The sequence below is a fragment of the Sparus aurata genome, chromosome 6, assembly GCF_900880675.1.
Source record: "Sparus aurata chromosome 6, fSpaAur1.1, whole genome shotgun sequence".
NCBI classification, from domain to species: domain Eukaryota; kingdom Metazoa; phylum Chordata; class Actinopteri; order Spariformes; family Sparidae; genus Sparus; species Sparus aurata.
In genome coordinates, this window is record NC_044192.1 from 29,872,465 (window position 1) to 29,899,867 (window position 27,403).

A 27,403-nucleotide genomic window follows, 5' to 3' on the forward strand; every position below is an offset into this window, starting at 1 on the left:
AAAAGCAGATATCAAAATAAGTAACAATGCTCCTATTTCCATTGCTTTGTTTTCTTTAGATTCTAAGTTCATATACACATATTGTTCCTGGAGTATCTTTAAAATTGTATTAGATACTAGATAGGTACTACTGCTACATGTTTGCAAGGGAGTGTAAGCAACAGTTGCCATGGTAAACTCAGAGGGGGCATGCTGTTAATGAGGGAGAGTGATTAGGGAACTAATTGGATTGTAGTGTAATTTTGGTGAACCGTGTGTGGAGATTAATTAAGAAAAAGCTCTATTTAACACATACTTGACTCTAATTGTTATGTTAAATTTACCAGAATTTGTCATTTTCTGCACTTCCAGCGGCACTTTGCTTTTGTGATATTGCCACATTCATATCGCCTGCTTTCATTTTCAGAGGTACTTTAGTTTTTTCTGTTCCCCACTGTGTTCTGAGTATGTGGGATATTTGAAGTCAGTGTTTTCTGCTCTTCAGAACTGCAGTCTCGCTCTCTTCGCATTGTCACTCTGCTCGTTGACCCCTGTCTTCATTGTCCTCCTCTCATCCCCTTGTCTTCTGTCTCTCTCCTTCACCTCTGCCCCCCACACCTCCTCACATCCCTCATATCCACCCTAACCCTCTCAGGGGGAGGTGAGTCCTGAGCTGGCCCTGGGCCCAGGCCCATTAGCCCCAGCCTGGCAGCCATGTGCTCATCACCAGAGATCATTACACCCAGCCAATGACACCACTCTAATGCATCATTAATGATTGATTAACGAGCTGAGCTCAGCCCAAACGGGTGCATTTGTATGGAAGAGCACCCTGTAATGGCTGTGCAAGGCCTGCATCTGCTATCCTTCACCATGTTTTGTGTGTGTGCATGTGTGTGTGTGTTTTATTCTTATCAGTCTCCTTCCGTGCCCCGTCTCTCAGGTTGAGTGAGGGAGCCGCAGACGTGTGTGTGTGAAACGAAGCACTGAGGAGGTGACTGCAGAGTAGCGTGATGGCAGGGCGGGGGCTCTCTGCCCCTCTCCCTCTCCTCCTCCTTGTCCTGGTGGGAATCCTCCCTGTGGCCCAGGGCTCCGGATACCTGTCTGGGTATCGCCTCCGGTCCCGCCTGCAGAGAGACCGCCAGATCCGCAACGTCCGACCCAACATCATCCTCATCCTCACTGACGATCAGGACATAGAACTGGGTAAGAGATTTTCCTCCATTAATCCTTTCCTGTGTGTGTTTACTGTGTGCTTGTGCATCTGTCTTTCTCTGTTTGCTTTGTGTCCCATGGGTATGGGCATTCTCTCCATGTGTATCCAACAGCATCAGCAAGGGAAAGTCAGCCTAATGCTGCCTCTTGGCACCATAACAACTGGCCCACTCAAAGTCATGTGCTCCCCTTGCCAACTCCTCCATTGCTGGCATGAAATGAGGGCGGCCTATGGCTTCCATTGTCTGGGTGCCAAACCCTGGCCATCTCCCTTCCCGCTTAAGTCCTTTAGCGGCGTATTGGACTGGAGTGGCTGCATAATGGCCTCGGTGACATCCTTTGTCCTCCTGTGATCGCTAGTGAGAAGACTCCCATTGAAAAGCAGGAATTTATGGTCAAGCATCTGTTTTCCCAAACAATCACCATCAGCCTGAAAAGGTTTTAGTACACAGGAATCCAAATGGGTTACACTTTACCAAAAAGATTTACTTTCCTCTCCCTCTTTTTCTCCTAACTTGTTCATAATGGTTTTTGCACTTTTCCCCTCATACCCTACATTTATATTTCTCACTCTGTACTCTCTCTGCTTTCCTCAATCTTTCATTCTTTTTTCCTTCTCTGTCTGTTTTATGTCCCCCTGCATCCCTTTCATTTAAATCCGTGGCCTTTGAATCTCTTCTCACCCTCCCATCCCTTCATGTGACCTCCCCCTTTCTCTCTTTGTTGCACTGTTTTCTCCCAGGCTCAATGCAGGCCATGAACAAAACTCGGCACATCATGGAGAAGGGCGGCACGCATTTCAGCAACGCTTTCTCCACCACGCCCATGTGCTGCCCGTCACGCTCCTCCATCCTGACAGGGAAGTATGTGCACAACCACCACACCTACACCAACAACGAGAACTGCTCCTCGCCCTCGTGGCAGGCACACCACGAGCCGCACACCTTCGCCGTGCATCTCAACAACTCCGGCTACAGGACAGGTGAGCACCGCGAGACACATGAATGTCAAAAAAATGTTCAAACAGATGCTGTCACAGATGCATTGAGCTCGTGGACCCAAATTAACATACTGCTCACCTCTTCTTCACTCAGCCTTCTTTGGAAAGTATCTGAATGAGTACAACGGCTCCTATGTGCCCCCTGGCTGGAGGGAGTGGGTAGCGCTGGTGAAGAACTCACGCTTCTACAATTACACCCTCTGCCGGAATGGAGTACGAGAGAAACACAGCAGTGACTACCAAAAGGTATTTATACACTCAACCAAAGAAATAGTGTCACTATGAAAGTCAAACAATGTGTTCTGTTTTAGATTAGGTTGAGAGTTGTAGTTATCTCTGCAGTTTAATCATTTGACATTCAGTAACAATTTGTTACTCAAAATTAATAAAAAGCTAAAGCTAGAACTCCATAAAAACATGTTTTTCCATGTCTTAACCTCTTCACCCCATTTAATTCTGTCTTGCCTTCAGTCTGCCTGCCATATTAATGCTTGATTTACAGAAAGCCCACCTGCTTCTACATCTACACTGTAGACTAAATGATTACTTTTCCTCCTCATGTTTTCATCTATTCCTCCCTTCACCCAACGGCACCCACTGCTGTAGTCATTTGTTTGCGTGAAGCAAAAGTCTTATTAAATTATGAGAATTTAATTTCACCTTCTGTGAACATGCTTCTTTTTCTTTGTGGTGTTGATCTGTTCTTCTTGGAAACTTGGAATCAAACTTGTTTTGTGTTGTTGGTAGTTGCTAGGCTCTGAAGCCAGCGCAAAGTGGTTTGATTGTCTTTACGACAGCAGTGCCAACAATAATACCACTTAGAAATGCTAGGGAGGGTGAAAGTTGTCTGTTTTCACTTGAAGGGGATTTATAAGACAAAAATCTGGGTTCAAATGGTTTAAATAGTAGATGTGGGTCATTATTTAGACATAGAAGTGCTTTGGAATCTTTTTTGACTCACACCAGGTCACCGACTCAACACAGTGCTGAAGGCTTTGACATCTGCTCTTCCTGTCACTCAATGAGTGCCTGATGGACACTGTCTGCTCTCTCCGCAGGACTACCTGACAGACATCATCACCAACGACAGCATCAACTACTTCCGTATGTCGAAGAGGATGTACCCTCACCGTCCTGTCATGATGGTCCTGAGCCATGTCGCTCCGCACGGACCAGAAGACTCCGCCCCGCAGTACAGCTCCGCCTTCCCCAACGCATCACAGCACATGTAAGACAATGAGTAAACATGCTAAAACCAGCTTTGATTAACCAAACTGTGATCCCTCAGATTGTTCTGTGATAGCTGATATTTAGATCATGTTTACCGACTTGGTTTATGTGGGACACAGCAGACAAACACAAGGGTACAGTTTTTTTTTTACCATTTTCACATTCACAGCTATTTACTTGCCTGTGAGTCATCGACACATTCGCGCTCTCTTTCATTTGACCCAGAATGACACAAATTCCATAATCTCAACGCCATCTTATCTTCCTGTGCCTGCAGTGTGCTCTTGGCAGCTGAGCCCTCTCCACGCACAGCCAGTGTTCCAGCCTAGCTTATTTGGCTCATGTGTTGTTCACATTAGTGTTACCACCATAATGAGCCTGGCTAATTTGTAGCATTTTGTCAGCCATGATCAAAGAGAGGCATGAATGATGTACGTTTAATGCATAGGTAATGAATTAGCCGTATTCACACACACACAAACACACACACACACACACAACATTTCAGCCTTTGTCTTTCTGACTCTCCATGCTCCGGCCGTCTGTGTAGTGCTACTGGCTAATGGCAGACCTGCTACTGGCCTCCAGAGACAGATCCAAGGCCAGTAATGAGACTGCAGTTTCTGCCCCCTCCCTCCAGCCCCCTCACACCCTTCTCCTGCTCCATCTAATCCCTCCAGCATCATTAACCTGTGCCACGCAGGCTTTATACACAGAATATTCTAAAAATTCAGCCCCAGTGTCTTTGTACAAACTTTTAATTGCTCTTTCCCCATAAATTTGCCCTCCCTCGGGTGATGTTTTCTGAGAGCACTTCTCTGGCTATTTTTCTCACTTCATCTCCCTCCGCCCTTATCAACCACCTGAAGAGAAACAGGCAGTAAAAGTCCTGCATTCCTCTGGTGATACATTTTCCTCTCACCTTGGCACCTTGCAGACACATCTTCACACTTCATTACAGTTTCCATTGTGGAGCAGGCTGTGAGACATTAGCATTTCTTAAAAGTCGAATCGATCCGCTCTAAACGTTAAATATATTTTGTTCCAGGATCTCATTAGCTATTTAGCAGTGTTTATTCTCAAATAATTAAAGTTCCATATGGCTCGGAGTTAATTATTGATCAAACTGTGCTTACTCACTGTGTTCAGGCCTATCGATTGCCACGCTTTGCATTTTATATGGTTTATGTAACTTCCAGTTCAGCATTGCATAAACAGTTTTCTGGCTACTTTGGAACGAAAAGGATAGGAGATATCAGCAGACACAGGCAGAGGATATTGCTGTGAATGCACAGTGTAACTAGCCACACATTGATACATTTTCTATAATCCAATTTCCAGCTATAGAGTGTGAAAGCACATGTATAGAGATGGAAAAGAACAACTGAACACAGATGTATGCATTGAGTCCTGTGATTTGTTATCTTCTCTTTTTATGATTTAAAAGAAGCAGCTGATGCTTGTTCAGAGCCAGTATCAACATGCATCCTGGGTGATCCCATCCCAAGTGGACAACTCTAAATACATGTGTGAAAACCCCCAAGTGGCATTGAGGATGCTTTTGAGATCCCATCACTCAGACCACATTCAGAGATTGTCTAGATTGCATGGACCACATTCTTTTAGCAGTGTGTAGGCACATGTGTCCTTGGCTACATGTAAGGACTGCTTATTCAACAGAAGTCCTCTGCAATACAACAACAAGCCACAACAACCAGCATAATGGTTTATACACTGTCTGATTACCATTCGGTTCTCTGTGATGTAAATTACATTTGTGGGCTTTCTTAATCTGCCAGTGTTAGCAGCAGATGTTTGTTAATGCATTCTCTGTTTCTACTGAGCATTGAACTAGTACTGCAATTCCCCAGACTGACTTACAAATTGCATGATTTTTTGAGTATTTAAAGAGGAGAAAAGTAACCAACTTTGCGAAACAGCTGCAAACTAAATCATGTATGCCCTCTTTTAAATTTGGCATTAACTGCATTACATTAGGTTGTTTCAGTCCTTGTAAAAGTGTCAGTTTGTTTAGGTAAACTCTACCAGCCTGTCTGATCGATGTCTAAAGGGCAGCCTACCTCTCAACAGCTTTTTGAACACACTGTTTCCACTGTCATCATTTACATCAACAATATGAAAGAAGACATTTTACAGGTGTGAGCTGACGGACCTTAAACTGTCTGCTTGTGATCGGATCACTCAAAACGCATGTTGAGACCAGATGTGAAGAGCCTCAGAGATGAGATATTAGAGCTGTAATTAAGATTACGATTTAAGTCTTTGTGTCACCTGTAGTTCCTGGTGGTAACACTAAAGGTCACAGAACTCTTGGGGTAGCAAAACAAAGTAACTATATATATATATATGTATATATATATATATATATATATATATATATATATTTATATATTAGGGCTGTTTTCGACTAAGGATTTTCATAGTCGAATCTGATTCCTCAGATTTTGCCGTATTCGACTGATAGATTTTTTTTTTTTGTAAAGTTAACAAGCCTTACCCGTTTCAAATGATATGCCATGTTGGTTGTCATCGTGTGATATGAAAGAAGCTGCTGACACAATTTGCACTTCAGGTCATCTTTAACCTTTTCAAAATACTCCCACACTTTGGATGATTTTTTAGTAGCCATTGTGAGCCAATAAATCCGTAAATGCTAACGGTCCTGTAGTGTGCTGCTCACCTCCGCTCATTTGGATTGTGCAACTGCAGTGGATGATTTATTAAAGGGATATTCCGGTGTAAGTTTAATCCATGGTCTAACACACCGCGAAACTGTGTTAGACTCCCCCTCGAGAGACAAAGTTTGCAGACCGCTAGCTAACGTAGTTTTAGCATCCTCAGAAACGACTGCACGACAACAATACATTGCAGTAAATGGGTCCAAATATAAAACCGCCATCAAAAAGCCACAAATAATGCTCAGAACAGCACCAAACTTCAGCAACATTAGAAACAGGGTCCCAGGACATATTTCGAGGCATCAAACATTTGATATCATTGCCGGATTTGTCGGAATAGATAAACAAAACTCACCTCTGCAGCTGCAGGCTCGTTGTGGGAAAGCCATGTGAGTCGATTACCGAGTGCAGTAGAGTTCCGCAGCTCAATGATGATAATTACTGCGGGACTCTACTGCACTCGGTAATCGACTCACAGGGCTTTCCCACAACAAGGAAGGCTTCTTGGGTGGTGAGTTTCGTTTATCTTTTCCAACAAATACAACAACTACAAGGCAACTATATCAAATGTTTGATGCCTTGAAATATGTGCTGGGACTCTATTTCCTCGACTACGAGGTTCATAGTTGAATCAGACCTCTCCAAATGGAATCGTCGAATAGTTACCGTCAAAAGATGCAGAAAATGATTGCTTGCTTGTTTCATAGAGGCATTATTGATTAAAAATTGTGAAAGTGCAAAACTCTCATTCTTCATAATACTCAACTGGTATTTTGCCATGTAAATGTCTTTAATATCAAGTTACATTTTTTCCAGGAATTTTTCAGACTGACACGCAGGTTGTAATAGTGCAAATATATAAATATTCCAATAGTTTAATAACTCCAGTGTTATAAAAAGTTCCCAAAAGTCATTCTTGAGTAAAGGCAAAGATATCGTGTTAAAATAATACCTTGGTAGGAGTGCATGAGTGCAAGTAGTGAGGACCTGAACGCAAGACACTCAGGGCAGGCAGGGTAAAGAACAAAAAGCAAACTTTAAATAACAAAAGATGTAGGCCGAGATCTTAAGAAAATACAAAGCCAAAACACCAAAGCCAAACAAAGTACAAACCAGGAAAAACACAAGGAATAATAGGACACAGGTGGACACAGAAAAGGGGCAGGAAATCAACAAAGGGAGGAAGTGAAAAGCAAAACATGACACATAGAACAGCAGAACATCAAAATAAAACAGGAAATGAGGGAACCACAAACTCTATGACACATATAAATAGTATTTGAGTATCTGATATTAAATGTGCTTAAATATCAAAAGTAGAAGTAAAAGAAAACATACATATCTTTATGTGTATGTATACACGCCAATAAAGGCTCTGATGCACCAATAAGTAGAAGTAGAAAAGTAGAAGAAAATAGAAATACTCAAGATTGTATTGAAGTACAGTACTTGAGTAAATGTACAATCACTGGTAAACTCTTCAGCGATGGATAGTTCCTTAACAGACTTTAATTGAAATTAATCTTTGAGATTGTTACTTTTAAGAACAACCTATTTACATTTAGGGTATTTAGCAGACGCTTTTGTCCAAAGGGACTTACATGAGTACATTTGTCACAAGAGAGAAACCACGACATATCACCGTCGATAGAGTAAAAAGAAAAATAGAAACAATTGTCAATTGATCGTAGCTGCGACATATTGAGTTTTATGTGGTTTAGTTTGATGTTTTTCTGTCCTTTCCTCTTTCAGAACCCCCAGCTACAACTATGCCCCTAACCTAGACAAACACTGGATCCTGCGCTACACAGGAGCTATGAAGCCCGTCCACATGCAGTTCACAAACATGCTGCAGCGCAGGAGGATGCAGACACTGCTGTCTGTGGATGACAGTATGGAGAAGGTAGACAGACAAGCAGGCAGATAGACATATGCTTAAACAGAGAAACTTAAGCACAGTTGCAGACACACACACATTTCCTCTGAGTGTCTCTAACCCTGAGAGATCTGTGCTTGTTCTGACTGGGACTGTATAATGTATTCACTGACACACTTGATAAACTGTTCTATCCCTTTTCCTCGAAACTGGCACAGGAGACTTGAGCTATCAAACATGAAGTATAACTTTTTACACAATGTGAGTGTTCAGTGAGTTATATCCCCCTCTGCAGATGTACAACATGTTGGTGGAGACAGGGGAGCTAGACAACACCTACCTCATATACACCTCAGACCACGGCTACCATATCGGCCAGTTTGGGCTGGTCAAGGGCAAATCTATGCCTTATGAGTTCGATATCCGTGTTCCTTTCTACGTACGTGGACCCAATGTGGAGCAAGGTGCCACGTGAGTGACACGTAACATTTTTCTGTTACTCGTTCAAATGTTCCGATATCAGATCTCAAATTCTAATATAATATCACCTTTTTCCAATGTTCCCTGCAGTAATCCTCATATAGTGTTAAATGTTGACTTGGCACCGACTCTGCTGGACATGGCCGGTGTTGATATCCCTGCGGAAATGGATGGCAAGTCTATCCTCAAGCTGCTGGACACAGACAGGCCAGTCAATAGGTGAACACAGACATTAAGTATTGCTCAGTGTCCTGACATTCAAAAGGCACTTAAAGATTGCTATTTAAAATGTTGCATATTAAGTCAAAAAGTGATTTGGCTGAACTTTTGAGGCCGAAAGTTTTTTTCTTGGACAAGTCTACAATCAAAATATACACACCGCCTTTCTTTCTGCGCTGTACAAGGATGGCATTTGAAAATGAAGTACGTGTTTTGTCAGCGCAAATATCACAGAGTAGTCTGACAGGATTTTTTCATTTCTTTCCAATCATTTTCCAGGTTCCAGTTGAACAGGAAGGGTAAAACATGGAGAGACTCTTTCCTGGTGGAGAGAGGGTAAGTTTTATTGATTGACCTTTTGCGGGACATGTTCTCATTCCAGGCATTGTCCTCTGGTGACATCAGACTCCTTGTCTTTGGTTTGTTGATGTGTTTTCCTGTTCTCTCAGGAAGCCTCCACACAAGAGAGCTGATGGGAAGGAAATGGCCCAGGAGGAGAATTTCCTGCCAAAATACCAGCGGGTGAAGGACCTTTGCCAGAAAGCAGAGTACCAGACCTCTTGCCAGCAGCCAGGACAGGTACCTGACCTGCAGGAGCTGAGAAGGAGAGGCTATGTTCTCAGGAGAACAGCATGGAGTGTGACTCATGCAGGGTGATAATTCGGTTGACTGTTGACTGAGTTGACTGATTTACTGAGTATAAGATGCAGTCATAATACTCTCGGGGTTCCATTTTACATCGAAGTCTCTTTTTTAATCCTTCAAAATGAAGCACACTGAGTATAACATGTGTGCATTAATGCAAGTGTATAAAGAGCCGTCCTATTTGTTAAAAAATGTGAATTCATAAATTCATGCCATATGAACTTTCTATTGCTGTTGATCTAGAATATTCCTGCATTTGAAGGGTTCTACCGAGTACCATTAGAGGTCTGTGTTGGGAAATTTGAGCATAACTCAATAAATAACATTTTAGCATAATGGGTTTTTATGCATCAAAATTGCTAAGGCACAAGCCTTAAGAAGCAGCATCATGAAATTTCCCTCTGCTTTATTACAGAAGTGGCAGTGTGTCGAGGACCCGACTGGCAAACTGAGACTGTATAAGTGTAAGGGCATGGCTAGTCTCTATGCCCCACGTATGCAGGCTCTGATGGCCAGAGGTGCCTCTCTGCTGTCGCCCACGGCCAACTCTGACAGCTGCGACTGCGGCAACGTGGGCTTCAAACCATCAGTCCTGAAGAGGAAGAGGCTGCTCACCAAGAAGGGTAAGTTCCTCCTGTCGTTCACATGTTCCGCTGTTCTGGTAGTTATTATTAGATGTGGTATTGTTCAGAAAGACACTTGTGATTTACTTTGAAACGTCCTTGCAGCAGCCTACAAAGCCTTACCAAACAGGGCCATTAATCTCTAGCTAAAATAACCAGCTTTCAAGTAGTCATGGGATGAGGACTGTGTGTCTGTGCTGCCATCAAGTGGTGGACTACAGGAGACAAATGAGAGCAAATGAGCCTTTAATCAGAGGGCCTTGAAAGACACAGAAGATTGTAAATGATTCATGGGGTATGACACCAACTGCATGGAACGTTGATTCATATCATTTTTTTTCTGTTATTCTACATCGTAATAGATCTCGATTTTTCAGTATCAAAAACGCATTCCTCTTTTTCATCTTATCCAGGTTCCTCTGTCTCGTCTTATTCAGAGATGAAATCCAGTAAGACTGTCTCCAGGAAGCGCTGGGCCCGCTCCGTGTCATTTGAGCTAGATGGAGACCTGTATGCCGTGGACCTGGAGGAGGGCTACCAGCCCCTGGGTTCCAGGAACAGCAGCTGGGCCACAGACAGGAGGAAAGAAGAGGGGAATGAGGATGACACTGAAGAGTTTAGTGGCATGGGGGTCACAGCCAAACCCACAACCAGCAATAAACTCACACCACCTGCTGCTCTTAAAGTCACCTACAGGTGCTGCTGTGTACATCTTTTCACATAATTGTGTGGTGTGGTTTTGGTACTGAAGAGAGAAAACAAATATTAGGGAATCATTTTGACTGCATATGCATGATATTTAGTGGTGCTGTTCTGTTTTTTGTATCCTGCAGGTGCTCAATTCTTATGAATGACACAGTAAAATGTGATGGAGGTCTCTACAAGTCTCTTCAAGCATGGAAAGACCACAAACTTCACATTGAGCATGAGGTACTGCAACATTGTCCATCCTGTTAAATCTAAAACATAAAATCCGTTCCACAGGTTGCTTGAGGTGCATAATGAGCTTTGTGTGTCTACTTGTTGTTTCAACTGTATTTAGATTGAAACCCTGCAGACCAAAATCAAGAACCTCCGCGAGGTCAAAGGTCACCTGAAAAAGGTGCGGCCGGAGGAATGTCAGTGTGACACTCCCAGGTAAGGATGTGTCAGAACCACTCGCATAGAGATGTATTTGCGCTCAAGCACAATTTTCAGGTATTTCCGTTTTTGTGCTAATGTTTTACCTTTTACAAAATATAATAATTATTATGTTTTATAGATTATAATACCCAACGGAAAAGTAGTGAAATTAGCTCTAATTTACCAGCTGCAACATTGATGTGATGAACACATTAATACATCAATAATTATATTGCTAATAGTTTTGTAGTTTTATTTTGGTAAGATTTTTAATGCAGGACTTTCACTTGTAGTGGAGTATTTCACACAGTGGTTATGCTACTTTTAAGTGTGTACGATTAAGTCACATCTAGTTAGGTTTGTCTTTTCAGGGCTACTGTAGAATTAATGCCAATGTGATATAAATTAATATTTTAAATATGAAAGTTTCACTCTAAACTAAGGTAAATAATTCTTAGATTCGGGTAAACATACACAAATGAAAACATAATTGTAGATATTATATTCTACTTCTGAAAAAAAGATCCTCTTAAATCCGTCACACCGGACTTATACGATCTGCTCCAGAATACTTCTTCTACCAATGTACATATGTGACCGTTGTTTCTTGTCTTTACAGTTATCTCCTCAAGAATAAAGAGGCTTTCAGACTGAATGCAGGACGCATGCACTCACTTAGGTAAAAACTGACATTGTTTAACAATTAATAATAATTTATGACTTCCTTTTTGCAGTTTGACTGTATTTAATGTGTTTCATTCTCATCAGAATGCCATCGAAGCAAAAAAATCAATGGCTGCAAAAGGAGCAGAAGCGCAGAAAGAAATTACGTAAATTCCTGAAGAGGCTCCAGAACAACGACACATGCAGCATGCCAGGCCTCACCTGCTTCACCCATGACAACCATCACTGGCAGACTGCTCCCTTCTGGACAAGTGCGGAAATAACATGAGTGTTTAAAGAGATTTGAAGAATAGTGTGTTGGAACTGTTAAATGTTTTCCAAATACATTTTTAGAACACTGCTGTAATATCCCTTGTTTTCCACTCTCACCCCTCCCTTCCTCAAACCCCTCACGTACCCTCCCTACCGCAGTGGGTCCATTCTGTGCATGCACCAGTGCCAACAATAACACCTATTGGTGCCTCAGGACCATCAATGACACACACAACTTCCTGTTCTGTGAATTTGCTACCGGTTTCCTGGAGTATTTTGATCTCAACACTGACCCATACCAGGTATTTTATTTGTTAGAGAAACAGTGTACTGTGTGACAGATAGATAAATAACTCACTAATCATAACTGTAAAAGGATCCCACAACATATGATTCACAGTGCCTTCCTGTGAGCGCAAGGGTGTGCAACTTTTACAGTGTTTTCAAGAGTTTCCAAAGCCCTTGCTGACGTTTTGTCCTTATTATTCCTGTAGCTGATAAATGCTGTCAGCACCCTCGACCGCAATGCTCTGAATAACATGCATCAACAGCTCATGGACTTACGAGGCTGCAAGGGACATAAGCAATGCAACCCAGAGAAGGGTGAGTAAGAAGTCTCTGAGGCAAACATGACTGATTATAGTGTCTCCAGTAATTTCTGACTGAGACTAATGTTACCTCCACTTCCTTTCAGGAGGAAAAGAGCGAAACTACTTCAGTGAATACAGGTATTTTTTTCTTCCTCTTACAGCCCAGCTGATTACTTTTACAAACACTGCAGATGGATTTCATGTTAAAGTTTGAACTCTGGGAGGATACTTCCTCCCTAGTGGGTCTTTGGCTATGTTTCTTCTTATTGCGAGTCATCTGGAAAGTCAGGAAAATAAAATACAGTCATGTGCTGAAACTGAACCTCTTCAAACTGTCACAGTTCTTTACTGTAGAGATCAGAGGCTTTTTAGCATGCAGAAGCAGAAGCCAAAGACGGACAAAATACAACCTGCTTTTCAGCTTTTGCTGTTCCCTTTATGTAATGAAGCCTAATTGCTTGTCTCTGCTGTGCGTGTGGGGGTGTATGTGTGTGTGTGTGTGTGTGTGTGTGTGTGTGTATGCATGCCTGTATGTGTGTGTACCTGTATGTGTGTGTGTGTGTGTGTTTTGTGTGTATATACCTGTCTCCATGCACGTGCATTGGCCCTGCGCGTGTATACGTGCTGTGCATGCTTCAGGCCAGTTCATCGTCGAAAGAGGCCAAAAGTGAAGAAGCCTTCCTCCAAATCGCTGTGAGTTTGTCATAACCCATCTGTTCCTTTGTAGTCAGCCAAGCTTTCCCCATATCTCCATCCAGATTTTTTTCAGCTTGGTCAGAAGACCCAGCAGCATGCTCCGCTCCCTCCTCTTTACTGTAATTCTGTCCTCCTACTCTTACAGTAACTCTCATTTACCTGCATTGCAGAGCTGCACCTTCTTCTCTCTCATTTACTCACTCAAGTCAAATTCAGTAAAGCAATGCAGATGTAACACACTGTCTCATTATGTTGTGTTTTCAGTCCTGTTATTGTCATTTCTTACTTTTCCTCGCAGTGTTGGTAGGAACAGACCACAACTGGAGCGATGGTTTGCCTCGAGTGGCACATTTAACTCACTGTATTTGTTTCCCTTGCACAGAGGGCAGATTTGGGAAGGATGGGTTGGTTAACCACCTGCATCCCACAACCCATCATTTCGGCCTCCTCCAGGGAAGGAGGGAGTAGGGGGAGTGCAGGCAAACCCAAGGACCTTGACCACACTTCGATGGACCATAACCTGAGATACTACTTTACTCTAATGTGGGTTTTAGTTCTTAAGAGAGCTACTCTTCGTAAATCTCACCCAGGCAGAGGAGATGCTGAGACTGAGAGGAAGCTTAAAGACTTTCCAAGTGTTAATTCTACCTTCACACACATTTCATTCTCATTTATATCTTCTGTTACCATCAGCTATGAGGACCATTAACATCAACAGGATGCTGTGAATCAGAAGGGACTGTTTGCTGTCCACAAGCCATTCAGTCTAACAGTACTGCTTGTACATAATATATATCAGCTTTCATCAGTTCTCTTTCATGTCAAACGGGACTGGGTGTTAACATGATGAGTTACATGTCACCTCTGCTGCTACACAACGATGTCATGGCCTCATGATGTCACTGTGGCACAAGCTGATTAGCTAAATCATTGGCTCTTGGAGTTACAAAAGACTTATTTCCTTTCTTTGCACCAACGTGTCTGCACATGGAAGTGTTATGGACTTCTAAAACGGTAACTTCGTCATAATCTTTTGTAATATAGTTGATCTTAATGCTGATGAATGTCCTTAATGAATCATCATCTTCCTCAAAGCTGTGAGATGTCAGGTGACCAGAGATTGCCTGCCTCGATCCAACCCCATCCAGTGGCAGCCGCACCTTGAACAGGCCTACACTATCTCACAATGATACCATCCAAACCTCCTGAACATTTGACCACTGGCAGAATACTTCATTAGTGAATGCCATTTTACTCCTTTGTATTGTCAGTACCACACTGTAAAAGTATCCAAATAGTTTGTTCAGCTTGCTATAAATGGTGCTACAGGATAACAATACGGAAGTAAGATCTTGCTGTACAGTACAGTATGTATTTGAATGTATGTTGTGCAATTAATATAAATGTTTACAATATTTTTTATAATACTGAAGAGGCAGACCTCATTGTATGATATGAGTTGACAAAATGTACTTATAGGGAGAAATGTAGCTTGAGAAATTTCCTTGCCCGCAATTTGTATGTATGTCCTCTCCTTATTTACATCGGAAAAGCACTTAAAGGGTTCACTGTGAACAGTTGCGCCATGTACATTTAATGGATATATAGTTTACTCTGTGCCAGAGGAACAACACAACAGTGTAATACTTATTGATGTGAATTTAAAGCTACCTGCCTTTGTTAGCTTCTTTGATTTTTTTTTTTTAGCAAATATTTCCATAGACCTGAGTGCTGATAGTAATTGTGAATAAAGTGTTGTTTGACCATAAAAGTGACCTGATTCTTTTTTTTCTGAAATCGCATGACTGTTTGTGTTGCTGTCCAGCAGGTGTCTCTGTCTGCTTGTCCACAGGCTAAGACCAGGGTGACAACACAATTACAATAGTGGAAAAACAGTGAGTTGATAGCATGTAAAGAGAGATGTTTTTTTTTTATCTCCAGCTCTCTGATTGGCTGAGTCAAGTGTGAATACATTGTAAAATGAGCCTATCATAATCGTGATATGATATTCAAATATGGATTCAGTGTTCTGGGTTTAGCATAGCTGGTCTTAGTTGGCTAACTATTTGAAAAGTATGTTTTATACTTTTAACTTAAAGCATGGCATACAACATACACGTTGAAACAACCTGTCAGTAAGAAGTCTACACTGCTATTTTAATTTACACCAATATAGACATGTTATATATCTTTTAAGTTTTAGTTGAGGACGTTAATGTTTCCTCACAGCGTGAAAAGATTTACATTTTATCAGTTCTCTGTTCAGCCAGCCGAGCCACTAAATGTTTTGCTTATGGTTCGGTCCCCAGATAGTCTTTCCAGTCAGCTTGTAACGAGGGGGGGTGTGGTGTCGGTGGTGGTGGAGAGAGGGGGGAGGGGTGGGGGTGCAGACTGGGTGACCCCCATCCCAACCCATGACTCACGTGCAGAGGCGGAGACTCCATATCGGATTCACCGCCGGAGGACCGTCCCGTCCCGTATTCGCTCCACGGACCGCTCTGTGCTCCAGCTAAAAGAAAAATCCCCCTCTTCACTCTGATACCAGCTGAACATCGTTTACCTTTTTGTTAACGCTTCGTTTACAATGTGAAGAAAATGGCCGGGACAAGGTGAGTTTCTTCTTGATGTAACTCCAAAGTGATACTACAGAAAGTTTGGCAGTGGCGCGTGGGCGCCTCGCTCTCACCCCGCCACAGCAGCTCTGTGAGGGCAGACTGAGAGCAGGACCGAGCCGCTCGGCGGTAGTTTACTGTGAGTGCTTCACAATGTTTGCCGGTGGTTTGAAACATGAAATGATACGCTGGAGTTTGTGAAAATGTTGTACCTGTAATATGTAGAGATTCACTTCGGTACAGCAGAATTTCAAATTGTGTTTTGTGGTGGTGTTGCCATTTTATTGACTGAACATAAACTTGGGCTGTTGTAAACATTTAAGTAGTTGGTAACTTGCGAGTAGCAAGTGAAGTAAAGTAAAAACTATGAGAGAAGTCTGACACTTGAATGTTTGCCTCCATTCAGTATGAGTAGTAGAGATAACGCAGCTGTAGCTGTGGTAGGTCACAACTAGCGTCTTATATGTCACCACCAGCAGCTCCATCTGTTAAGTTTTTCCAAAACTGGTCCACAAATTGTCTGAGCTGCCTTCAGTCTTTGCTGTGGTGAAGAGACCAATAACTAAAACGGAAGGCAAATGTTCCACAGCCCATTTGTTGCTCCCATTTTACTTTTTTTTTTTTTTTTTTTTTTACTGGTGGAAGGTAACTGGGGGCTCTGAACTTCACTGGTTTGATCTCCACATGGTATTTTTTTTCTGCTTTGACTGCAGATGTGCATTAAAACTTTGTTTAGCTTTCATCGGTTTCTTAAGACAGATGGTTTCCTTTAGCCCTCACAATCTTATTTAAAGCTACGGAGATGTATACGACAAGCTACTTTGGTTCCTTTCAACATTTTCCTTCAACTGTTTTGCCTTGATACATATGCTTTTTACTGCTGTGGCTCTGTATAACTCACTCGTGATGGCTTTTAATGGCTAATGCTGAAGTTTTGACAAGCTTTGATGTCTTAATATATCCCCTGTGTGTCCACCTCCTGTTGAATACTATGCCATGGACATAATTCGACAACCAAGCCGCCCAGTCAGATGTCATTTTCATAGCCTGAAGCTGTAAGTTTGGCACGTCATGCCAGCCTGACTTCATGGGTGCAGCAGTTTCACCATCCCCCTGCCAGCTGGTGCTCATCCGATGACTGCGTGGTGTTGGTTTCTGCAGACGTGTTAACTTCTCTATCAGTCCGGTATTACATCTTTATCCATCCAAGTCTACAGAACAGACAGTGAAGGCAGGACAAGACAATGGTCCGTTTGGTGTTGCTAGCCATTAAAACTTCTCTTCCGTTCAGCAGAAATGACAATAGGATGTTGTCTCACTGTGTACCCTGCTAGTCTCAACACACTGTCCATCCCCCTGACAAGATGAATCCAAATTTTGCACTTTGACAAGGATGAGGCAGGATGTTCATCCTACAGAGGATTTGACAATGGACAAGTTTGTTTGCCTGTTGAGCGGAAGTGATTTTGAAGCTTGTGCTCCATTGGGTGTGACGCTAATAACTGGATGACTGTGTACGATCTTCTATTTTGTTAGACGTAAAGCTTCAAATCATATTTTCCAGCTTTCATCCTCTTTTTCCCTGCTTTCTGGACTGTAATCCTGCTCACTTCCCGGTGGATCAGTGCTCTTCACGCACCCCCAGACACTTTTCATCTGACTTTGATTCTCTGTGGCACGCCGCATTGACACTGTAATGAGGTTAAGGTGATTTGCCCAAACACATTTATCTGTACCTGTACAACAGCTGACACCTCGAACCTCCCCTCTCTAGGGATTAAAGGCTGGTTAGCTTCCCGGCACACACAGGATTGAAGCTGATGCTAAGAGTGCTGATCATCACTCACTAGCATTAAAGGGGATAATAACTTGTGGGATGGTCCAGTGTTCATCCGCTTCAAAAGAGAAGGAGTGAGCTGTCACTATTATTGTGTGAAGCTTATACCAGTATTGGAAATGTCTCCATTAATGCCTAAAATGCTGGATTGGGTAGCAGTGAATACACATATCTGTGCACTGTTTTAATTGCATGTAATTTATCAGCCCTCGGAATGGAATCCTGCAACTTCCCAGCAGCATCTTGCAGACCTGTATGAATCTTATTGAGATTTCTCCAGCATGTCAGCAAATTGACACTGGTTGACATTTGTTTTTAAATTATGACCGACTGTAAAGGTCTCTGGCATTCCTTCTCTGTGTCTATTTGTTCATTTTTGGAACGGGTTTCACCTGCTCTGAGCCATACAACAATGACCGCAGTCATGCATACAAGAACAATACTAGGGGTTGACCGATATGGTTATTTCAGGGCCCATACTAATACTGATCACTATTCATTAAGGAGACCGATAACAGATATTTGGAACCGATATACATTCACAGGAAGAATTTTAGAATAACCAGTGATGGAATGTAAATTTACTTGCGTATCATAACGTTTTGGGGTATATCTCTGCTACTTGATACTTCCACCAAACTTTAAAAAATACATATATTTAGCAACAAGTTACTTTGCAAATTCAGATTATTCAGTGCTGATTGGCTATTACTTATGACACTTAGACCACAGAGTGGTGATCCGTTACAGAGAAAGAATGCTGCAGCACAGCCAAATGACTGCAATTTGCCAGAGCGATACTGATATTTATTAGGAAGTCAACATGTTGATATCAGTAAATCAGCTGATTTACTGTTTTTTTTTTTTCATTTTGCAGAGATCATTCAAATGTGGTAATCAAACACATGTGACAAAGATATGTAGCAGAGGCAGGATATTTTACCTTGTAACAATAGCCTACACTTAATGGCACTCATCGGGCAACATACACTGGTTTCGATATATCTGATATGGGTCAATAGGGGCCAACTGAAATATCGGTTGGCATCCACAATCTGTATCGGGAAGGAAAAGACAGAGTAGGAAAATCTTAAATTGTCACACTGCACAAAAAAAGCTCCACAGATGTAAAGCTCATTAAACACAATCATTACACACCGAAGAGTAAGACTGAAACAGACAAGACTGAGGCATACTCAAAGCCTTCCTAGAAAACAATGGTTTTTGTCCTTAAAATGGAGCAGCGGCCCAGTCGTCTCCCACCATCACAACCTAAAACTCTGTTGTCATTAGGAGATGTTAATCTGTCTCTACACCGTTGATCCCCAGCGATGGCCTCTTAAATTATAATCCAGCCCAATTCTCCCCTCAGGGGCCCCACAGACCCAGCGTTAATATCTTCACCAGGCTTTTCTTGCACTTCTAAGCCTGGTGGGCCTGTCTGCACCTTCACTTCCTCTAGAGGACAATCTGGATGCTTCTTTCCTGTGTGGCTCCTCAGCCAACCACTGACCCCCGACTCACCCTGTAACTCTGCTCTGGGATTAGACTCTGGCCTCGTTTGTCATGTCAGCAGGGGAGCATTCGGGGCAATGGTGTGGTCCAGCTCAAAATGAAGTTACAAACTGCTCCTTATGGTAGCAGACAAGTAATAGGAAATGTGATTTGGGCAGCACGCAGATGGCAGAGATTGAATGCATGGGTGTGTTTTTCCAAACGCTGTGCAGAACACGTCTTCATTTATAACATGTAGACCTGGAATGATCTGACAGGATAAAGTTTGGACAATGAATGTGGAGGGTTATTAAGCACAATTACATCCTAATAGGTTCATTCATTTCTCTTGTTTGGACAAGTGACCCCATTGTTCCCAATCCGACAGCTGGTGTACTGGACAGATAGGCCGGCCTGTAAGTGGTAAACACCCTGGTCCTGTCCTCAGCCTCACTTGCACATGTTCACTCACGTCCAGAGTCGTATCTGACCTGAAAATCTCCATGTGCTCCTCAGCACAGGAAAGGGGTGGATTTTAGGAAGGACAGGGACTTCTGTTTGGTCAGGCCTTACCCCTATAAAAGGGAATTTATTGACCCTGTTGCTGAGTAGTGTCTCACACAGACGGTGGCTGTGCAGCGGAGCGGTAAGGGGGCCGGAAGTTCCCAGCTTTTCTGCTGAAAGCAGCAGCATTCGTGGGAGAAGCGAGAGGATGGCTGGACAAGACAATACTCTGTATACAGAAATCACAGAGCGCTGCTTCTCTGTGGTTAGTTTGTAGGCGGATTACAGCGAGTGTATCTGAAGTAACATTCAAGACTGCCAACACAAAAATGTTCTGCTGGAACCGGCGGAGAGGTAGGCACTGTTATCTCAAATCTCATGAAGAATCGGTTTGATGCAGCGGGGGTGAACACTTTGGCAGCTTGAGGAAATTAATTCACTTTGGCCATGTAAAATCGCTAGTTGGAAAGCAGCATGGGAAAGACGGGCCTTGCTGAAGGTGGCTGGGCGACCTTGTGAGATCCGGTCTAATCCTGTGCCAATGGAGAGGGGAAACTGTCTCTAGTTCTGGATTAGGGCAGCTGTTGAAGGAGGTCACCCCAGACATGTCCCAAGCTCCTCCCCTGCCGTGGCTGTGATTGGTTGGGCTCCTCCTGTGTCGGAGGCAACACAGAGAGTTCTCGTTGAATGAACTCTGCCTGTTGATCTGACAATAGTCTGCATTGTCCTGTACCTTCACAGGCTTCAGAATAGGGTGCATTTCACAGGCTTTGTAATGCATATGGCTGTGCGTCATCACAGGACATTCTTGTCAACTAGGTAACCATTTTTATTCCAAAACCAGAGAGCCCACAGACCGAGTAACAGATAAGTAACAGTGATCGACTGCAGCAAAAATTAAGACATTTCTGACCTCTATGTCAGGTCAGTGCATTAATTTGCTTGCCTCTGTCTACTTTGTTGTGCTGAAGTCCAAGTACAGATTGGCACTGTGCAGAAAAAGCTTCACAATCCAAAGTCCACTATGCTTTTTTTTACCACGCCAGGGTTTTAAAATAGACCCCATGACCAGCAATACCACACATGCGTACACAAGTCTAGGATATAGCACACTGACTAAACCAGGCTGTCTGGTTTTTGCGGTTTAAGGCGTGTGCAGTCACTACAGTGACTCACAACTGCCAATCACGCTACTCTCGGGCGATACTAGACAAAATGAAAGCGTTCGTCTAAGTATATTTATGCATTTTTATAGAGTGCTGATGACATTTCCTTGTTGTCACCTGCCTACAGGGGAATTATTGTAAGTGATTTTACAGAAATTGGCAGTGTTTTCCTCAAAGGTGTTGATTTTCTGTACTCTCAAGAGACAAACTGCATGTGTCAGGGATGCAGCACTTCTCTTTGATATCTGGCACATCATGGGTCTGTACAGTGTTCTTACTGTTTTTTCAGATCGGTACGGTCATAGAAGAACACAGAACTGTCACGCCCAGTATTAACAGCTTGTTAGTGTCTTATCCGTTGCAGGCCTTTTGGAGACGAATCAGGTGACAGAGTGAGCTCAGGACTCTCCTCCTCTGTTCACCCTCCCAGCCTTGTTCTCGCTGCCAGGCATGTGGATGCCCGGCTGTTTGGTCTTAAAGTGCTTTACCTCTCTTCCCCTCCATGGCAACCTGCTGGCCCGGTGCCTGGGTCAGCTCACATAAGGCCGGCTCTATCGTGCCTGACGAGTCTCGCCTTGAAAGACGACCCCCAAACTTGTTTGCCAATGTCAGCACACGATGAGTGAGGAATGGATACTGACAACTGCTGCTGAGGGCTGGGAGTAAAGAGGAAAGGGGAGGAGGGGTGAAGAAAAGGGAAAAAGGTATAAGGCAATGTTCCAAGTAATAATGCGGATCCATTTAAAAACGCTGGTCTGATGTCCACATGAGACATCCATGTTAAAATGCAAATAGGGCTGCAACGAATGTTTTTTTTCATTACTGATTAATTTACGGATTATTACCAGGATTAATTGTTTAGTTTAGGTCAAAAAACATTTTAAAAATGCTCATCACAATTTCAAAACCCAAAGTGACATCTTCATATTGGTTCTCTTGGACCAAAAGTCTAAAACCCAAACCCCAACCCTTCATTTACTGTCATAAATGACCAAGAAAAGCAGCAAGTGCTCTCATTTAAGAAGCTAGAACCAGCAAATGTTTGTCTTCAGTTGGCGGCAAATTTTCTGCATTTTTGTTTACTCTTAAGTGCCACATTGTAGGCAACTGGACTTGTTTCTGTTTCTTCGACTTGAATTCTCGGAACTGACACGAAGTCCAGTTGCTTACGATATAGCACTTCGAGTTACCATGACCTAGATGGCCGAGAACCTTTATCAACATTTTTGTTAACATGGTCTTTAAAGTAAGTTGACTTTTTTGAAAGGCTCATTGGAATGACAGATGCACGCATGGTCATCCCTTTAGTGTCTCATTGATAATTCTTTGCCGTTTTTTTTTTTTTTTTTAGACCTTTTTCATCATCAGAACTCCTCAGGGTCTGTATAGGAGATGAATAACCTTGCCACAAGGCAAAGCAGCCCTAGAATATATATAGATCCACAGACAAAAACAATAACTGGCATTTCACATTAGCATAGAGTCAACATAGTGATAAATAAACCTGAAGACATTCTAACAAGGGACAAAAGAGGAAACACGTTGGGCAGCGTGCAGCCCGGTGGGTCTGGTTAACATAGCACATCACTGTTAAAGTCAGAGAACAAGATAAATATACAGCATCCTAACCTCAGGCATTAACTTTTATGAGGGTTTCTGTGGGGACGAGTTCCTGGTTGCCTCTCTGAAGTCCATTACCCCATAACAGGCTCAGCAGTCTTTATGCTGGTTTGTTTGTCGTTAAATTAAATGCAAGACACACACACACACTCACAGACTGGGACCAATTGTACCTTCAGTTCTCCCGACCTTTAACCCCGGTGACAGGACAGGAACGAGAGGTGTTAAACAAAAGGGCCAAAGAATGTGTGTGTGACAGGTGCAGGGCCTTTTTCTGTCATCTGAAACATGTGCATTCTCCCCTCTGATTGTTCCGGACACATGGGCGGAGCGTAGGAGCCTATTCTCACACATACACACACACACACACACACACACACACACACACACACATCCTGCACAGAGACGGCCCACATACATCTCGTCCCAACTCTGTTTGCAACAGAAACATTTGGTTTAGTTGAGACTTCCGGGAAACAAACATTCATTCACAAAGGCTGAGTTATCTTTTTGATAAGGGTCAGATCAGCCTCTGTCAAACCTGATTCATGTCTGTCACGATCAACAAACACTGCTGGCAGTGGAAACATGCAGGAGGAAACGCAAGAGACAAAGCTGACCTATAATTTCTGGCCATGTCTTGTAGATTTTTTGGGGGAATTTTCAATGCAGGAACTTTAATAAGTTTTCATTCAAGCTAATTTCTTGTTTTTTGTTCATTGTGCTACAGAAGAAACTGTACGCGGAAGAGCAGAAGATGGCACAAAAAGCATGGACCATCACTGTGCACAAAAATAACTTGTAAAAACAGCCGTCACGTTTTCATACATCTTTGCTCGTCTCTAGAAAACAGTGAAAACGGACAAATGGCTGATGGTACGCAACTTTTCTCGAGCCACTAATGTAGCTACAGGCTCTCCTACACCCTGGATGCCTGTGCAGCACTGCTGCGTGGCGTTACCACTAGCTTTTCATTTCAGTGTCCATGTTAACAGGTTAGAACAGCAACACTGGATGCACAAGTTGCACTTCCCACGAGGGTGTCAAGCAAGTCTGCAGTCTTGCCTATTTTTACCACAACACGCGCACAGTTCTGAGCAAATATAGACCTGATAACGACCTGTAGACAGTCATATCGACATCATACCAGCGTTTGACTATAGTTTTTGATGTCTGTATCTGTGGAATATGTCACAGACATGAACACAGTACACACAACTGGTGAAGGGCAGTTTTATTTTCCTAGGCTCTTTTTCTCCCTCCGTTTCCCCCTCCCGCGGTCCCACTCTTTCAACTGAGTTAAGGAAAATCAAGTCATCCTATTTATTGATAATTATCAAAGTCAAACTCCATGTACACAGAAAGGGCAGACAGGAGCTGAGCTGTAGCAGCAACGCAGCCCATGTAAACACAAACATGTGAGTGAGTAACAACAGCTCAGCAACGCAGTCGCATCACATTCAAAAGCATCCTGTGTGGCCTGTGAAATGATAATCCATATCAATAGACCGTATACACACGGCGTCCATTTTCGTTGCTGAAAAGATGATTGGTAGTAAAAATATGGAGCGACATTAGGCCATATTTCACAGTTATAATAATTTTGTGATAACCGCATTAAACCACTTACCAGCTAACATTACTATCGCATCGTGTAACACTATCAGATAGGGATGTTTGCTGGAAAGAGATGGATGGATGGAGTTTCACTATCCACCGCCTTTTACGTTTCTGATCAGACAGGTAGTGTGAAATTGTAACGATGTGTTATTCGTGATCTATGATATGATTGATTCTTTGTGTTTATGAGTCTTGCAACCAAGAACACAGCTGTACAACATTTCAGCTTTGAGAAGTCAAAGGAAAATAACCACCGTGAATACCATCAATACAAGCAACAAATTATCTGTGCTTAATTATTTAGGAAAGAATTTTAATTAAAAGATAACGCCGATATTGACTTTTTCTTTTTTTTTAAATGGCCTTTCCATTTGTTTCAGTACAATCATGTGCTGCGCCCCCGGCTGACTGGGTTACTCACACTAGAGCTGCTGCCCTCTACGCTCCAGTACACAGGACTGTAGCCACAGCACTCGACATGCCAGCCTCACGATTAACGCTCTTCGTTAGTCACAGCTACTGGAAGCGCTGCCAAGCACTCAGTAGTCGGGCCGTGTCCCCGATCTTGTTTTACAATATTTAGATAAGCAGGTTGCCTAGCAGCCACGCTGAATAGACTTTGTACATGGTTTATGCATAACCAAACAGAAGTCCGCTTTTGGTGGATCACTCCTTGTATTATATTGAGTTACAGGCCCCTACTTGCTCCGTGAAAGCAAATTACCAGTGGTTTCTCATCGTTGTAGATAGTTTTGTACCTGTGCCACCAGGTGAGTTTAAATCCTTCCTCTTCTCTGAGCTGTGACTAGTTTAAAGGCCAGTAACTGAGGAGAAAGGGTGTTTTATGCTTCTGAATAGAAAATGGCAGATCTGTAAATATATACCAGCCAGGGTGGACTTTGGCACTTGTTGCCGTGCCTGATGAACAGAGCGCTAAGGTTTCCTCGATGAATGGCAGGCCCTGTGTGAGAACTGTTCCACAAGGGACGGTCACAAGTAACGGCGTAGAATAGTCTGTTGTTGGAAAAGGTTAGAGGTTACCTTACAAGAGTCCTAATTGTTAAAGAGGCCTAAGCTGTCTCGCTGGCTCTGTCTATTTTCTCACCTTAAGTTTATGGTGAAATGAATGCAGTAATACCCCCGTTTGGCATCGGCTTCTGAAAGCGTCCTATCTGTTCATCAGAAATGCCACAATGGCACTGAAGCATAAAGTTGCATTTCAAACATTAATAGATTATCTGATGAAACACTGCTGCCATAGTTTTTTCAAAACTTTATGCTATGCAGAGAAAACAATCTTTTTTTCTCTCTCTGTGTCGTTTATCTTTTGGACGACATCAGCAACCACACTGGTATTTGAGTTTGTTTGTAATCCAAAGTTGGACAATGACACGAGGCTGCTTGCTGCCCTATTTCTACTGGGTGTATTGTCCAGTCCTCTATGTTTACCGTTGCTGGGAAAAGTGCCATTTACACTTTGGCGTTGGCTTCGAACAATAGGGCAGATTCCATGAGCTTATATTCTGTTGTTTCCCTCGCTCTGGGAAACCGCTCTCAGTTCTAGCTATTTTTGGAGCCGACTGTAAATTGTGGATGATAGATGAAGTATTTCTCCTTCAGAAGGAGACCTCTGGCACATTGGGAGCAACAAGGTGGTTACGAAGGTGTGCTTGTGTGCACGTATTTGGTCTCAGTGGCCGGCTCTGTTTACTAAGATTTCTCTTTTCTTTTTTTCTTTTTTTTTTTTTTACAAGTTGACAAGCTTTATTTTTAGTGGCTGTGGAATAACCATAGGGTATTGTAGCCTCTCCTTGACCCAAATGGGAGACAAAGATCCTGTGTGCCATGGGAGAGCAGAGCGTGTAACTTCACACGGGGGTAAAAAGGACAGTGGATCTCATACATTGGTTTCCAGATCTTTCACAGCTGTGGACAGTTCTTTAAAACAGAATTGTCTAACATTACCAGACGAATGATACAACAACAGTTGGATGAAGCTATGTAAGTTAGATGGAGATACTTTTGATCCTGGTTTGAGAAAGGCTTGTGTCAACTACATGTTACTATTTCTGGACATATTTCTGGTGGCGTCTGTAAAAACCAAAAACTTGTTAACTCTCTGTATTCACATATTTACTGAAGGCAGTCGAGAGCTGGCTTAGGACCACTCAAAAACACGGGTCCCTGGCACACAAGTCTTCTTCAATTAGATTGAGATTCCCCAGAGGTAAATCAGGTGCTGTGTCCTTCAGTCACAGGACTGTGTGTGTGTCTACCAAGTTAATTTTAGTTCAATATAAAACATTTCTGTTGGAGTTAAACTCCGCTGAGCTGGTGCAGACTGCATTCCAAACCATTTATGAACATTTGCAGCATGAGGCAGACTCTGCCGGTTGTTTGGAGTCCTGCACTATGCTTTAATGTTTGCCTCTCATGTCAGGAAAAGTTAAAGTTCATTTCATTGGTATAAAAGTTAGTAACTTACGGTCAGATATCTATCACATGTGCTCGCTTAACTTTTAGTATGCCCACTTCAAGCAGGGGACTCGCTTTTGAGAATATAGAACATGACCTCAGTCCCGGTAAAAGACAAGTCCCTTTGTATTCAACAAACCCATGTAATGGTCGTCACTCATGTTGTTTGAATACTCCCAAATGTGATGTTCCAGGAATGTCAGAACCTGAACACTGGTCCGTCTTCCTGCTTATCTGCTAGTGTCAACAGATCCCAGCAGGCTCGCTCCCAGCTCTCACTGCTGTTTATTTACGCAGAGGGAACGCTCCGTATGCAGCCACTACACCCCGTGCTGCTAAACTCGTCAGCCGCGGCCTCCGCAGTTGAACCTCAAAGCCTGGTTTCCTGTTGGGGTGTTCAGGACACCATCCGGCATTTTAGATTCTGTGCCGGTTTCCCCGGAGTCATCACTGCTGTGGAATTTTGGGATTTCGACAAACACACAGAGAGGGACACACAGCCTCAGCTCTCTCTCACTCCATGTTCACAAGGGATTGGTTTATTTTGATTCAGATACAAACACAGCATTTACAGAGAGTGATGACAAACACAAGGCTAAATAACAAGGAATGCAGCATGGAGAGATCAGTTTCTCAGACTGGGGAGGCCCCTTTTGGAGGCCGGGAGCACTAAAAGGATGAAGGATCTGGTATGTGTGGGGTAGTATTGACTGTTTGGCCTCTGCTTTGAATGCCCCATTATTCACTAGGCTGCCTGCCCATGAA

The 27,403-nt window shown here is 42.9% G+C and overlaps 2 protein-coding genes across 6 annotated transcripts in view; both read left to right on the top strand.

Moving 5' to 3' along the window:
* sulf2a (sulfatase 2a) overlaps window positions 1-15,081 on the top strand; it is a 51,855-nt gene extending 36,774 nt beyond the window's left edge. For 3 of the 4 annotated variants that reach the window (XM_030420833.1, XM_030420832.1, XM_030420834.1), the window contains 20 exons: window positions 923-1,185; window positions 1,937-2,176; window positions 2,289-2,440; window positions 3,253-3,422; window positions 7,876-8,026; window positions 8,295-8,470; window positions 8,570-8,698; window positions 8,978-9,034; window positions 9,148-9,277; window positions 9,759-9,966; window positions 10,380-10,662; window positions 10,800-10,896; window positions 11,009-11,103; window positions 11,708-11,767; window positions 11,857-12,023; window positions 12,184-12,326; window positions 12,519-12,627; window positions 12,719-12,752; window positions 13,254-13,307; window positions 13,693-15,081. In XM_030420833.1, coding sequence (XP_030276693.1) covers window positions 993-1,185; window positions 1,937-2,176; window positions 2,289-2,440; window positions 3,253-3,422; window positions 7,876-8,026; window positions 8,295-8,470; window positions 8,570-8,698; window positions 8,978-9,034; window positions 9,148-9,277; window positions 9,759-9,966; window positions 10,380-10,662; window positions 10,800-10,896; window positions 11,009-11,103; window positions 11,708-11,767; window positions 11,857-12,023; window positions 12,184-12,326; window positions 12,519-12,627; window positions 12,719-12,752; window positions 13,254-13,307; window positions 13,693-13,723 — 2,679 coding nt within the window. In that variant the 5' untranslated portion in view covers window positions 923-992 and the 3' untranslated portion in view covers window positions 13,724-15,081. The remainder of the gene's footprint in view (window positions 1-922; window positions 1,186-1,936; window positions 2,177-2,288; window positions 2,441-3,252; window positions 3,423-7,875; window positions 8,027-8,294; window positions 8,471-8,569; window positions 8,699-8,977; window positions 9,035-9,147; window positions 9,278-9,758; window positions 9,967-10,379; window positions 10,663-10,799; window positions 10,897-11,008; window positions 11,104-11,707; window positions 11,768-11,856; window positions 12,024-12,183; window positions 12,327-12,518; window positions 12,628-12,718; window positions 12,753-13,253; window positions 13,308-13,692) is intronic. The other variant, XM_030420835.1, reaches the window with a different exon arrangement.
* A 245-nt stretch (window positions 15,082-15,326) lies between these two features.
* arhgap46a (Rho GTPase activating protein 46a) overlaps window positions 15,327-27,403 on the top strand; it is a 37,782-nt gene continuing 25,705 nt past the window's right edge. Inside the window, exon 1 of one of the 2 annotated variants that reach the window (XM_030419752.1) lies at window positions 15,327-15,919. In XM_030419752.1, the coding sequence (XP_030275612.1) occupies window positions 15,906-15,919 (14 nt within the window). In that variant the 5' untranslated portion in view covers window positions 15,327-15,905. Of the gene's footprint in view, window positions 15,920-19,885; window positions 20,112-27,403 lie in introns of those variants that run through there. The other variant, XM_030419753.1, reaches the window with a different exon arrangement.